The 15,725-nt window shown below is 36.3% G+C and overlaps 1 protein-coding gene across 1 annotated transcript; it reads right to left on the bottom strand.

The window, feature by feature from the left end:
- Window positions 1–2,486: 2,486 nt before the first annotated feature.
- Window positions 2,487–3,491, bottom strand: LOC104858198 (olfactory receptor 14C36). The gene has a single exon (XM_010618288.1). The coding sequence runs from the start codon at window positions 3,489–3,491 to the stop codon at window positions 2,487–2,489; it is 1,005 nt and encodes a 334-aa protein (XP_010616590.1).
- Window positions 3,492–15,725: the final 12,234 nt, after the last annotated feature.

Here is a 15,725-nt window from a genome sequence, read left to right as displayed (position 1 = left end):
AGCTGTGCCACTATAAACATGGGTGAGCATATATCACTGTGATATGGTTCTTTTAATTCTTTTGGAAAGATACCCAGCAGAGGGATAGCTAGGTCAAATGGAACCTCTAATCCTAGTTCTTTGAGGTATCTCCATATTGATTTTGATAGAGTTTGCACCAGTCTGCACTCCCACCAGCAATGGAGAAGGGTTCCTTTCTTCCCAGAACCCCTCCAACATTTGTTATTGTGTGATTTCTTGATAGCAGCCATTCCTTGTGGGGTGAGGTCGCATCTCCGTGTTGTTTTCATCTGCATCTCTCAAATGACCAATAATGTGGAACGTTTTTTCATATATTTACTTTCTACTTTTACTTCTTTGTCTGAGAAATGTCTTTTGATTTCAGATGGCTATTTTTGTATCAGGTCTTTATATTTGGGGGCTGATTTTTTGAGTTATTTATATATTCTAAATAATAGTCCTTTGTCTGAGGCTATCTTTCCTCCAGTGAGGATGGTTAGCTCCTTTCTCAAAGATGCTGTATCTCAGTACATCTGGAGTTGTTTTGTATCATCCAATCTTTTCCACTGTTCCACAGGCCTGTTTCTTTGCCAGTACCATGCTGTTCTCATGACAGTGGCTTTGTAGTATAGTTTCAAATTGGGAATTGTTTTACCCACTGCCATGTTTCTGTTGCCTAGAATGGCTTTTGCTATTCTAGGTCTCTTCTTGTTTGAAATGAATTTTTTGATTATTTTTTGTAGTTATGTGAAATATAGTGTTGGAATTTCAATTGGCATTGAATTGAATCTGCATAGAAGTTTTGGTAATATGGCTTTTTACACTATGTTGATTTTTCATATCCAGGAGCAGGGGATGTCTTTCGGTTTTCTTATATCCTCTTAATCTGTCAGAAAACTTTGAAGTGGTGGTTTGGTTGTCCTGAATTTCTTCAGTTGCTCTTTGTTGGGGAAGAATCTTATTTCTCTGTCAGATTTGAATTATAGTTTTCCAGTGTACATCAACCTGGGCTGAAGATTATTTTCTTTTTGGGCTTGGAATACTTCACTGTAAGATCTCTCTGACTTGAGGATTTGTGTGGAGATGTCGGTTGTAATTCTGAAGAGCTTTCCTTTGTTTGTGATTGTTTATTTTCTCTGACAGCTTCTGCTGAATCTCTGAATTATTAACTATTTTATGCATTCCTGCAGTATTATGTTGGTTTTCCCACTAGCTTTGTAAACAGTTTTTATATAATTTGTGCTCTCTCCTGCATTACATTGACTCAAATTTTGATTGATTATAATGTTGATAATATAGTTTAAAACTATTTAATTAGAGGAATTTTAACATTTTGGAGGGTGATCTATATTCTTCAGGATCTGGCATATAATTTCCATGTTTTCTATAAATCTTTCCACAGCAGAAACACTTTTTAATTTTCAACTGGCAGTAATAGCCAACATTAGTATCTGAGCTCCACGAATCAGTATAAATGGAATAAGCACCATTACTATCAAGGTTATAAAGGAAGAGATAGATATAATCCCTATCCCACTCACCTATCAACTTCAATGAAGGAAATGAATGAAATAAATATAATACTTACACTATAATAAAAATTAAATTTTTTATTGTAAATTGTTCCATTTTTTAGTAGAATAACCATACAAATGAGAGAGAATGAGACAAAATGACAAGAGCCAGTTTGGATCAGTGTGAGGCTTCCCAGGAACACATAACTCTCAAAAAAGAGCAGAGTTGCAGGACACTGCATACCGGTGGGCTGGGCTCACCAAGGCTGTGAGGACACCCAGTGCACAGAGAGAGGAGGCTTTGGGGAGAGCAGCCATTGCTCCAAGGTAACCTATGGAGAACTAATATGCCTGTTTCTACATTTCAGTTTATTAGCTCCATTATTAAATGTTCACAACATCTGTCATAAAATACCTGCATATTTTAGTGCATTATATAGTACCAATGAATGTATACAATTTTGTCAATTAAAATGAGCAAATAAACAAGAGTAAAAGGCTGAAATTTTCCCTGCCAATTCCATTATATTTTCTCTTGGTATTTCATAATGTGCATCTTAGATTTTTTTGTTTGTTGCATTCCATTCTTCTTATTTTATTTTCTCATTCAGTCTCTATTTAAGTAAGAGATGGCTTTATCCACATATTTAGTAAGGAATTTAGCAGCGTGTTTCATATTCCACATTTTCTATACGTACTAAAATGCTGGTGAGTGCAGTTTACCCTGGTCTTCTTACTTTCACAAAGCAGCATTTTAGAACACTTTTTCAGATATCAATATATTATGACTTCTTCTGTAGTAAAAAGAAAAAGCAATATTGCTTGTACTATTCCAGAAGAAGTCCTATTGTCTATTGCTTGTGTATATTAAACTTATCTGAAGAATTTAGGAAGCACTGATATCATTGTGTTATATGTATATAAGACCTAAGTATTAAATTCACATAACTGGTATGGAATAATTTGAATCACTTATTTGCATTTAGTGCCAAAAGCATGAGTGTTATGAAGCTGGATTGGAAAAGCCTCTTGAATTCTCAGTACATCTCTGTAATAGAACATTCTGGTCATGAGTTTCACGATGGCACACTTTATCTGTTCATTTCTGAGACTGTAGATAATAGGGTTGAAGAAGGGGGGAATCACAGAGTAGAACACAGACAGGACCATGTCCTTGATTGCACCAGACATTGAAGAGGGTCTCAGATAGATATAAAATGATGATATGAGGAAGATGGACACCACAAGAATGTGGGGGACACAGGTGGAAAAGGCCTTCTTCCTATCTGCTCCCACTGGAAACCTGAGCACAGTAGAGAAGATGTGAATATAAGACTTGATGATATAAATGAAACAGCCACCACCAATCACCAGAGCAGAGACAAGATTTGAGACCTGGTTGCTGAAGGTGTCAGAGCAAGACAGCCTCAGCAGAGAGGGGATGTCACAGAAGAGCTGCTGGACAGCGTGGTAGTGGCAGAGGGGGAGTTGGAAGGTGTTGAGGGTGTGCAGGGCTGCATAGATGAGGCCACTGAGCAGAGCGGCCAGGGTGCTGTGGACACACAGGCGAGGGCTCATAATCACAGGGTAATGGAGGGGCCTGCAGATGGCTGCAAAGCGATCGTGAGCCATGATGGTGAGAAACAGTAACTCTACAAATCCAAAGAATAACACAAGGAAGACCTGAGCTCCACATCCTGCCTTTGAAATGGACCTTGTGCCCAGCAGGGAGTTCATGCAGGAGTTAGGGACGGTGACAGAAATGTAGCAGGAGTCCAGGATGGACAGGTTCCTCAGGAAGAAGTACATGGGTGTGTGAAGGCTCTTGTCAAGAGTGGTGACAGCTGCAATGACCAGGTTTCCCATTACGGTCAGCAGATAAATCAGAGAGAAGATCATGGCATAGAAAAGCTGTAGATCCCGCATGTCAGAGATCTCCATGAGGAGGAAGTCCGTTGTCCTGGAGGAGTTGGACATCTGTGGGGGATGTGGTTTGCACCTGAGGACACAGAAGTGCTGATCCCAGGAGAATCACAGTGAGGAAAATTCCTTCATAACTATTAAACTCCCAACCCCGAGATCACAGGGATGTTCAGTGCCTGGCTCTCCTGATATTTCAGGATGATCCTTTGTTAGTCTGAATGATATTCTGCTTCAACCTGAGTAGATGTTCATTGTCATTTTTGCTCTGGTTATTATTTCCACCTATATTGCAATTTAGACATCCTGTTGTCTTAAAAGTTTAATAAAGTTCTTGACATATGTGTGATATATACATATCTTAATACTGGTATGGACAAGTGAGTTTAAAAAATAGAGATATACCACACTCTGTGCCAGATAGGAGCACTTTATTACAGTGGGTGGCCGAGGAGGACTAGTGCCCAAAAGTTTCCTTGGCAGTGAGATGCAGTTTGATTTGTCCTTTTAAAGCATGTTGTCAGTTGAGGAGGACTCATGAGAGATAAAGTGGAATCTTACAGGAGCAAAACCATGCCAGGTTAGCGGGGTTTACAAGGAAGTTTCACACACACACACACACACACACACACACACACACACACACACACATACACACACACATGCACGAGGTAAGCTCTAAAACATCCTGAAACTTTAGTGAATTTACTGCTAAGCAGGATGTGGGGATTGTTGGTTCTCTGCTCAAGTGCAAGTACCTTGTTCAAGCACAGGAACAAGCTGGCATTGAGGCACAAGATGAATTTGGACTGGCTATCACGGTTACTAAGTAATTTGTAATATCTGTAAAGCATTATTTTAATTTAATGAAAATGTCTAATGTACAAAGTTTCCAAAATGTTCATAAGTGATAAAAATGATGACTGTATGATTAAGAAAAGAAAAATCCTATGTTCTAATTGTAATAGAAGTAAAAATACAATAATTTGCAATGTTAAGACCACAGCTTATCTTATTTGAAAATTTAGTTTGCCTTTTAGATTAAAATAAGCTTGTTTTCTATTTTTATCTATCTTCCTCTATATTGCCCTTCCTTCCTTCCTTTCTTACTTCGTTCCTTCCTTCTTTCCTTCTCTCTCTCTTTTCTTTCTCTCTCTTTTCTTTCCTTTTCTCTACTCTCTCTCTCTCTCACTCGCTCGCTCGCTCGCTTGCTTGCTTGCTTGCTTGCTTTCTATCTTTTGGGTCTAATCCAGGACCCAGAAAACTTTCTAAGCTAGTGACCCGCTATGCCACTGCGATAGAATTCCCATCATAAATGTGACAGAGATTGTTCTGTGCCTCCTACCTTTTTGAGTTAAGTACTCCTTGACTCTCAAAATCAAGATAGTGATAGGTGGGATGCTGTTAGAACTAGAAGAATTACTTAGAATATCAAAACTGTCCTGCAATGTCCCTGGTTATCATTGTCAGGAACATTGGTACCATGCTTGCTTTTTTCCTCCATTTTCAGAGCAAACACAACTGTCACACACTATTTAGGTAAAATTCCTGTATTAACCCTAAGTCTCTAATTGTCCTAAGAGTCAGAACTGCCTCCATGTTCTCAGAAGAGTCTCCTCTTGGACCTCTGTCCTAACTGCCACCCATCCTGTGGTTTTCATGTTTCTGCTGCCCTCTGTGCAAGTCAATGGCTCTGTTATCCACAGAAAGTCCTCATATTTTGCCTTCGATGAGTGAGTTAGAATTTCCTTCCCTTATATTTTTATGCTTTTGATCTAATTTTAGTTTTACTATATACAATTACATTTGTTAATATGCCAGGAACATACAGTATGTGTCCATAATATTTTAAGCAAGAGAAATTTACCAATGAGAGATGCCCCAAGGCCTCCTCTGAAGAAAAAGTTAGTGGAGGCAGGAGTCACAGGACCTACTATTCCCACTTAACACTTTAAACTTGTGGGTTTCTTTACCCAAAACAAATGCCCTTGTCTCAAAAAGGAAAAAAAAAATTTCATTGTTGTGGTCTTTGTGTTCTTGAACTTGTTCTATGAATTTTTATGACAATAAGTATTTACCTCATGCTATTACAGCAGTTTTGAGATTGGTAAAGAAAATCATGAAATATCATGAATATCATGAAATTTTAATTCTACAAAAAAATAATAACACTGTAGAGTTAAATGTCTGATTAAAAAGACAGTAATAAGTGCTGGGGTTTTAGCTCAGTGGTTTCCACACCTGCCTGGCAAACACAAAGACCTGAGTTCAATTCCTGGTACAAAGAAATAAATTAAAAAGATGTTAATAAACTTAAATGGTTCTATTATAACTAAAAAATGTTATATAGACAGGACAACGAAACAGAACTTGGTTGACTGAGGATTTTGAAAGTCAGAAACTGACCATGGAAATCAGTCCACACAGTTTAGAGTGGACACACAAGTTACAGTCAGTCTGACATATGAAGAACTTAGGTTAAGACCAGAATTTTAATTTTAACTTATGACCAATGTCTTGGGTTATGAACCAAATGCTGGGCTCTTGTGCTTCCAGATGGTATCAGATACAGATTTAACCATTTAGAGTTCTGGAAGGAACCTCACAGCATTCTTTCCTGTGTGAGGTTGTGAGAAATTCTGGGACAACATCTATAAGGACACAGATCTTCCTGGAAGAAAGTGTGGCCTAAAATTAAACAGGAGAGAGACTCTGAAGGCAATTGACCAGCCTGAGTTACAACCAGCCTTTGCAAATGTATTGAGTTCCTAAGTCCAGAGTTCCTTTTGACTTTCTCCTCCAAAACTAGTAATTAGTTTTAGTACTTTGTGGACAACATCAGTATTTATCTGGTAAACAGTTTTAATCAGTAAGATTATTACTAAATATACATTTGGTGTACCAATAAGTATATCTTAAAGATTATACATCCTGGGAACCTTTTCTTAAACATTAATTTTAACACTTTCCAATACATTTTTAATTCTTTTTCAGTTAAACATATTTCCATGAGCACTGTGCTCAGGCCTCTCTTCATGTAAAGTTTATGTGCTTATTCTCTTTGGTTTAGAAATGAAATTTCCAAATTTTCTGTGAAGTTACCATGACTTAACTCCAGTTGTGAAAATAATATGCAGTAACCACTTGCAGTATATACAAAACCTAATGAGGAACAGAAGCCTGGATAGCCAGAGTTAGAACAGGTGTTGTTAATATTTGAATATAATTTATAAACACATAAATATTTAGTATTCTATTGTGAATGAATAATAATTTTATGGCATATAAATAATTCCAATAAACCTGATTAAATCAGGGCAGCTGTGTTTCTCTAGGAAAGTAAAATACCTTGGTAATTTGTCAAATATATGTGTTGAAAGTTTACATTTCCACAAGCAAAGCACATTCAAGTATTTGAATATTTCTGAATTAAACAGTCACTCAGTATCAATAAATAATCTACACTATTTTTAATCAAATGGTTAGTTTCATCAAAATGCATCTCTCCAGCTTTTTTTTTTTTTTTTTTTGTACTGGGGATTGAACTTGGGTCCTTGCGCTTGCAAGGCAGGTCACCGAATCACTGAGCTAAATCCCCAGCTCACATCTTACAGCTTTAAAGGAAAGTGAGAACTTCATTTCTCCTCTGTTACATTTAGATATTTGAAATCTTCCCAAAGATTTCAAACTGTTGCTTTGTGCAAGAGTGTGATCTCACATCTTTGTACATATATTCAATTTGTAAAAAACTTCAGATTTCATCAAATTGCTGAATACTTGAGACATTTGTTCCTTTCTTCTTTTAATATTTGTAATTTACTCTTGGGAAAGCACGACGTTGTACGTTATACAATGACCTACTTCCAGGAGCACGTGTTTCCGGATTTTAAATGTTTCCTTTTCCTTTTGTCAAACCTGCTTACTACTGTGCAATCTTATGTTCCATTGTGCAGATGGACCCAATGATACTAAGATATGTGTCAGATATTTATTTTGTGCAACATTTCCAACACTGTTAGACAATTAAAATGATAAACACCATGCATGATATTTTAATTAACTGCTAATGTGGTGATATTATGGGTAATACTATGGACGTTGTCTTACAAAGGGTGAAGCTACATTGAAAATATCTAATCCTTACCTGTGTTAATTGCTACATAAATAATGTAGGTAATTAAATTAGTCCCTCTAGATAATAGTTTAACCTTGTTCTTTTGTTGAAATGAACTAATAACTATTTCTCTCATGTAAATCATTAAATTAATATTGTGCCATGGTCTCAAATGGGACTATATCTTCTTTAATAGAAAAATAGATATAAAATGCAGATCTTTTGCAAAAAAATGAAATGTTCTTCTTATTTTACTTTGTTGAGTTTGAAAAAGAAAATGCATTAAATAAAAATACAAGTTAAATCACTAGTGGTATCACCATTTTACCTAACATTTCATTCTTAGTTATTCAGGAAATTCCAATGAGTAACTAACACTCCTCAGCTCAGACCCAGCTAAAAGGGGTGGACTACTGAGGAAGAAATTGCATCTTGATGATCTAATCAAAACACTGCCTCTTTAAAAAAAGATTCTTGGAAGATTTAAATTATAAAATATTTTGTTTTATATGCTTTTCATTATATTCATATTACTTTAATATTTCTCTTAAACAGTAGCTTAAATTCTCACGGAAATGAATAGGTACAGCCTCCTGATTAAACTTCTCTGACATTTGTACAGAATGAGTAAGAGTGTGGTGGATTTCAAATTTCCCATTTGACAAAGACTACGAAGAGCTGTTCAGGTTTGAATTCCTTCGCTCACTTGTGCTACCAGTCTTTGAAATGCATTTCTACACTTGATCTTAGCCAAAAGGCCAAGAAGCGATTTGAAATGCATTTCTGATGGAAGCTATTGATCCACTCATTTTTTTACATTTTAATCATAGCAAGATCATATGTTTCCTTACATCTAATGAATTTAGTTCTATGAATTAATTTGTGTGAGTGATATTTTATTGAAATATTCAATAGTTGAAATTATAGTGGACCCTTGATTTATGAACTCAATTTGTTTATGCACAGATTGCAGCTCAAGTTGGTCAACTGGCTACTCAGTCTCCTCTCCACAGCCTTCAAAGTTTGTCTCCTGTATAATTTGAGGCCAGACTTTTTCCAGGCAGATCTTCATGTCCTTAGAGAGGCATTGGCCCAAGATTTCTCAGTTAACCCCTCACAGGAAAACATTTGGTAGTTTTTTTTTTACGAAAACTTTAAGTGTTAAATCAGCATTTAAGATCATCTGAAATCAATGCAGCAAGCTGTCTGGAAGTATGTCAGGTGATTGATCATAAGTTAACACTAAAATTCTAGTTGTGACTAAAAATACAAACTTGTAAAAAATACAAGTTTTCTTGTCAGAATAGTCATAATTGGAGTAAGCATAGTGTTATCAGTCCATGCAAATAGTTCTCTGTTTGATTCAACTCATTCTGTCTTTTCAAATAAATTAGTGCATTCCAAAGAAATGAGCTTTAAGCATAAAAGGAAGGAGCCAGTTATCAAGATACTCATAAAAATACCTTACACTCACCAGAGCCAGACTGTGAATAGCCCATTCTTCCAGTAGCTGTTTTCCCCAGGTTAGATTTCCAGATGTACATGAACCAACTTTTCAGTGACGAAACCTCACCATCCCTGCCTCATTTAAAGACTTCAATGAGAATGTTATGGTCCAGCAAGAGTCACCAGGGACAGGCCATGTGAATATGTGACTAGTGTTGCATCATACCAAGAATCTACTTCAGGGAAATAATTTCAAATGCAGGCAAAGCCCTTAGAGACTCAACAGGAAATCCAGAGGACAGTGCTCCTTCATGGCAAAGGGATTTGGCTTAAGCATTGATCATGTTTGGACTTCAGTATTCTTTGCACATCTGGAAATATTGATGTTCACTTCCTTCTTTCAGTATCTGGTTGATTAATGACTCAGTACCCATGGTAAGAAAGGATAGAAAACCTCACCGGCAGGCACTTGCAAAATCTAGCTGGTGTTGAAACTGTTCAAACTGCAGTGACCTCTATATAAACACTTAACAAAATCACTTTAGCTACAAAGTAGGTATTTAAGTGATTCTGTCAATGTTTTTTTCTAGAATTCCTAGTTATACAGAAAAGATGGACAAAGATATATGCTTGCCTTAGTAAGCATGCCTTTGAAAATCTAGTTGGGGTTTATCAAATCAGTGAATGATTTTTAAAACAGGAAAAACTGCTGTGCTTCTAGAAATGTGCTTTGACATGATTTTTGCATGCTCTATGTGTCCCTTGTGTGAGTTTTAATATGTACACAAGAGAAATGATATTTTCTGACAAATGAGAGAGATTTTCTGGTTAGAGTTGCTTAGGTTTGATATATACTCATAACTGTCTTTTTTTATATGTGTTCAATTTTGTGCCATTTTATTGATAAAGTTCAGGAATGTGCCTAAGGAAACAAGCTCATATGATTTTATCAACAGTACCATTTGAGACTTCACTGTAATTTGCAGAAGTATCTGGAACTAGACTGGGGCTAGAGGTATACCAGATCTCCAAGAGCATGGCGTTTTTACCAGATAGACAGCAAGGAATCTCTACCAGATAAGTTGGGCACTGACAGAGACAGAAGTAAAACTAAAAACTTCATGATGGCCTAAAATAAGCACATTAAACATTAATGAATAAAAACACTTTTCATGTAGCTATATCCACAAATGAATAATGTTACAAAAATTAAGGCATGTCACTAATCACTTCAACAAATGGTAAGAAAGTAGTTCATCATCATTGAAAGCCTCAAAAAAAACAAAAAGATAGAAAACATGGATGGATTTATCCTGTCCACTCCAACCTAAACAGCTCTCAAGGTCTATAAGCCCCGTGAATAAGCCCAGCATGAATGAGAAAATAATTTGTTAATTAGATTTTATTTCAGTTCTTTAAATTTAAACATACATAGTCACATGTACCCAGATTGATGACATATCCTTAACTTGAAACACAGGCAATATTTTTCTATTATAATTTCAAAAATATACTTCATATCATATTTAAACAATGAAATGATTAAAAATTTCAAACCATTTAAGTAAAATTTCACATATTAATAGTATAAGAGTTATGTATATAAAAATCTCTTAAAATATACTATCTAAATATACATTAAAAAGGAAGAAGGCATAGAGGAAAATATTAGGTAGAAGAAAGCCATTAAAATACAATAATTATTATTGACCTTATGTTATGAACTCCGGAAGCTTCCCTGCACATTTTTTCTTTTTAAATTATGTTTCATTAGTATTTACTTGGTCATAGTAAATTAAGTTTGCCTTAGGGAGGAGGGATATGTATTTAATACATTTGATCCATTTTTATTCCCCTTCCCCTTCTGCTTCACGCACCTCTAGAAATCCATTTTCTATTTTCATTATTATGTATATTATTATTACTTTTAGTTCATGCTTGCAACACATAATGTTTATATTTGAGTATTTGGCACATGTAAGTGACACATCTTGAATATTTTTACATCCCCTCTCCTTCAGCCTCCATCTATGGTCTCTTTGAACCCTTTCCTCTTTGTAAAGATCTATCATTCTGCTTCCTTTTATCCAACTTTTATTTTGCTCTTTAATTTCAGTTTCTCATTGAAGAAAAACCATTAGATATTTCACTTTGTGTTTCTGATTTATTGAACTTAAAATTATGCTTTTAAAATGTGTCTTTTCATTTTCTCATTGCTAAGACATATACCCAATGCTCCCAAGTCAAGGGAGGAAAGGCTTATTTTGTCTCAAATTCATAGAAGTTTCAGTCCATATTCAGCAGGCTTCAAAGCAAGGCTGCATAGCAGAGGGACAGTGCAGAGAAGAAACAGTTTATGACGTAGCAGGCAGGAGGAAGCAGCAACATCCAGCCTCCCTTTCCCTTTTATGTCATCTAGGCTACAAGACAATGGGATGTTGCCACTCATACCCAGAGTGGGTCTTCTCTTTTCAGTATCTCCATTTAGCCCCATCCAGAGTCATGCTAATCCAGTTAGTGAACTAATCCAGTTATGCCACCTGTAAACCACTGTCATATATCCTAGATCAAGGTACCTCTGGAAAGCCCCATCTATGAGGGCTTGAGGGTTTGAGAGGAACACAATATAAAATCCATGATAAGGTGTAACCATTTTCCTACAAAAGACTCAAGTTTATCTTTCTTTATGGCAGAGTAGTACTTCAGAGTTTGTAAGTACCACATTTTCTCTTTCCAGTTTTCTTTAATTGGACTCATAATCTGCTTCCAATGTTTAGTTATGAATTTTGCTCCTGTAGAAATAGACATGAATGATCATTGTAACATAATGTCTTTAACTCTTTGCAGAAGATATCAAGAATTTGGATAGCTGGGTCAAATGGAATTTCTATGTTTAGTCCTTTGAGAAATTTCCATGGTGAATTTTCTCAATGGATGTATTAATTTATATTCCCATAACAATACAGAAGGGTTCCTTTTTCTGTACTGTCATACAAGCATTTGCTCTTATTCCTTTTCTTGATTATTGCCTTTATTTCTTATGCAAGAGGAAACCATAGGGTGCTTTTACTTTATTTTTGTCTATTGGCCACAGATGTTGAACAATTTTTCATACTTACTGGCCATTTGTACTTCTGAGAAGTGTCTATTCCTTTCATTGGCCCAATTTTTGATTGGGTCTTTTATTTTTGGTTGAATATTTTTTGTGATGTACACATATTTTAGATATTACAGCTTTGTCTGAGGAACAGCTTGCAGCATTTTTCCAATCCTGTAGGTTGTGTCTTTGCTTGGTTGATTTTTTCCTTTGATATTCAAAATCTTTTTAATTTTATATGATCCCATTTGTTGATTTTGCTGTTACTTTTTATATGCTTTTGTTGAAAAACTTCAAGAAGTTTGCCAACTTTATCTTTCCGTGGGCTAATTATTTGCATTCTAATCCTTAGATCTTTGATCCGATTTTTCATTCAGTATATGGTGAGTGATACTGGTCCAGCTTTCATCTTCTCCACAGATATTGCAGGTTTTCCCAGATCATTTTCTAAAGAAAGAGGCTGTCTTTTCTACAAGTTATACTTTGGCCACTTTTTCAGAAGTCAACAGCTAAATGTGTCTAGGGAAGTTTCTGAATTGTCTCTTAGAGTTGTTTGGCATGTTTGAGTGTTTTGGAGTCAGTACGGTGTTGTATTAATCATTCTAACCTTGGGGTATAACATGAAGTATTGTGATCTCTCCTGCTTTCTTCTTATGGCCCAGTATTGCTTCTGAGTCTCTTATGACTCCATAATAATTTTATAATTCCTTTCTCTAGTTCTATAAGCAATGCTATTGGTATTTTGATCAGGAATACTTTAAATCTATCAATTTTGAAAGTATGGCAACTTTGTCAACATTTATTCTGCCTATTGAAAAACTGGGGATATCTTTCCATTTTCTGATGTGCTTTTCAATGTCCTATTTTGGAGTTTTATAATTTTCACAGCAGAAGTTTTTACCTTGGCTGGGTCAGTTGTAAGACACGTGATTTTCTTGATTTTACTGTGAATGGTTTTATTTTTGTAATTTCTTTCTTGAGTTGACCATAGTTGTGCACAAAATTCTATTGATTTTTGTGTGTTGATTTTTTTTTTTTTGTATTGGAGATTGAACTCGGGTCCTTGCGCTTGCAAGGCAGGCCACTGGACCGCTGAGCTAAATCCCTGGCCTTTGTGTGTTGATTTTGTATCTTGCTGTCTTTTGGAATTTTGTTATAAATCCTAAGAGGTTTTTGGTGCACTTCACTGGGTCATCTATGTAAAGAATCCTGCCTTCTGCAAATCATATTAATTTGAATACTTCCTTTGCTACAGTAATTCCTTTTGTATATTTATCTTGCCTGATTTTTCTCGTTAATCTTTAGAGTACAGTGCTGAACAGAATTGGTGATAGTAGGCTTCCATTTTGTTCCAGATTTACAGATTTACAGGTTTTATTCCCTTGTGATATTTCCTTTTCGTTTGTCATAAGTGGATTTTATGAGATTCAGTAAGGTCCTCCTATATCTATTTTACATCTGAGTTGGGTTATTATCTTTCTATATGTCCCTCTGTTTTTTTAGTTTCTATATATGTTTGAAAATTACCATAAATCAAATGTTAATATCATTTTCTTTCCTCTCATTGAGTTTATTGGTACATTGTAGGTATACAGTACAATTACATTCGTTATTGGGATCTTGTACCTTTACCTGACAGGTCTTGGTTCTCATTTTTCCCCTTATCCCTGCCCTCCCTTCGCCTCTTCCTCCCCTCCCCATTTACAAACACTTTATTTCCATTTTTTCATTTTCTCATGTTCTTTTTTCTTTTCCCTTATTACCTTTTCCCTACCCTTCCCACTTTCCCTACACCTTTAGCCCTTTTTTTCCTGTTTGACACTGTCAATTATATCATTAGGATCTTCTGTACTATTACATTTTCACACCATAGAAACTATTTGGAATTTACACATGTGTGACTTATTTATTTCACTTAGGAGTATATCCTCAATATATATCAATTTTCCTATGAATGAATCTAATTTCTCATTTTTAGTTAATATCATTCTTAATATTATCACTAGTTAAGAAATGTCTTCCCAATACTTTGTCTGTCTCAATGTAACTATTTAAAATTTAAATTATTTGAATGATTTAAATATAAAAACTTCATTGACGCAAGGTATGTGTCACGTTATTCCTTAAATATAATTTAACATTTTTTAAAAAATTCAGTGTCATTTTCCAGAAATGTGTTTCATTCCAATATTTTCCTCAGATTAGAATGAGACCTGTTTTAATGCATGTTTTAACAGTTAGAGACTTTTAAATTTGTGACCAGGTGAGAGCCCCAGCTGAGCATCGCCACAGCCAGGCTTGGGCTACAGCCAACACTGTCCACTGAGGAGATGAGCAGCATTGAGGGGAGAGAAAGAGCTTCGGTCAGGTGATTGTGACAGGAAGGACAGACCCAAGCTCAAGGTCAGCTGGAATGGGCTGACAGACTCTGTCTGCTACACCGGCAGGGTAGGTCCTGGCTGGCTCTGGCAGGGCTTCATCTGGGGCTGGATCTGTGAGGGGCTGAGAGGAGCCCTCCAGGCCTGAGTTTGCAGTCTTTCACCCAGGGAACATTGCTCCTCCTTGGGGAGCAGCCTTGGTTCCACAGCAGGACTCACTGCTCTCTCTGGGGTGACCTCCCTTTGGGGTACTCCTGATCCTGGAAGCCAAGGTGACTTCAGGGTTAGGTCCATGACTGAAACTGCAGACCAAAATGTGGCAATAGCTGGTGCTTGCTTGTCCCAGCAGGTCTTGGAAGAGCCTGGGTGAGCTCAGTCTTTGGAGAGGACATCATCTGTATAAATAAGGCTGATGGCCTTGTACTGACAGCTGCTACACAGAAACTCCCTAAGTGAGGACCACGAGTATATGCAGAACTGAATGGGCAGCCCTGCAAACTTTAATGTGATGAAAGAAAAGGATATAAAATGAGACAGAGGGCTGCGGATTTAGCTCAGCGGTTCGGTGGCCTACCTCACAAGTGCAAGGACCCGAGTTTGATCCCCGGTACCAAAAAAAAATAAAATAAAAAAATAAATAAATAAATAAAATAAAATGAGACAGATAGTAGTATGTTCCTGATTTATTTACCTATAGCACGGTTTTAGGCCCAACGCCTATAGCCTTCTTAAACTATCAATAATTATTTTGTGTTACCTCTTTTTCCCCCCCAGGAGCTCATTCAAAGACCTGATTCTAGTGTCTAATTACTGGATTATTTGCCCATTTACCACTGAAAATATGAGAAAATGGAAACATGAATTTGAAATCACAAAACTCTCCATTCAGTTGAATTAGTTCCTTACCACTAGTCCCAGAGGATGAAAAGCACTTATCAGGAGTCTAGAAAAAAAGTGAAAATAAGCTTTAATTAATGCCAGTGAGCCAGTCTGCATTCACAGGCGGGAGACTGGGCCCATCCCATGCTTGAACAAAGAAGATATACATTCTGAGAAGGGGCGTTTCAAGTAAGGTAACTTTGGTATACATTCATTGGTTAGAGAAATGGAATATGCATTAACAAGTGGGCTCAGTCCTGGTATTGGCTCATACATAATACAGGTAACATATTCATTGGCTGATATAAGATGTGAGGTCTATCTCATTTGCATTCTGCTGAAATGACAAGAATCTTCTGAAGACAAAGACATTCCTG

Source organism: Fukomys damarensis, unplaced genomic scaffold (assembly GCF_012274545.1).
Source record: "Fukomys damarensis isolate Sample0158 unplaced genomic scaffold, DMR_v1.0_HiC HiC_scaffold_3, whole genome shotgun sequence".
In the NCBI taxonomy this organism is placed as follows: Eukaryota; Metazoa; Chordata; class Mammalia; order Rodentia; family Bathyergidae; genus Fukomys; species Fukomys damarensis.
Note: the sequence above shows the minus strand (reverse complement) of the source record. Positions and strands in the feature narration are given on the sequence as shown.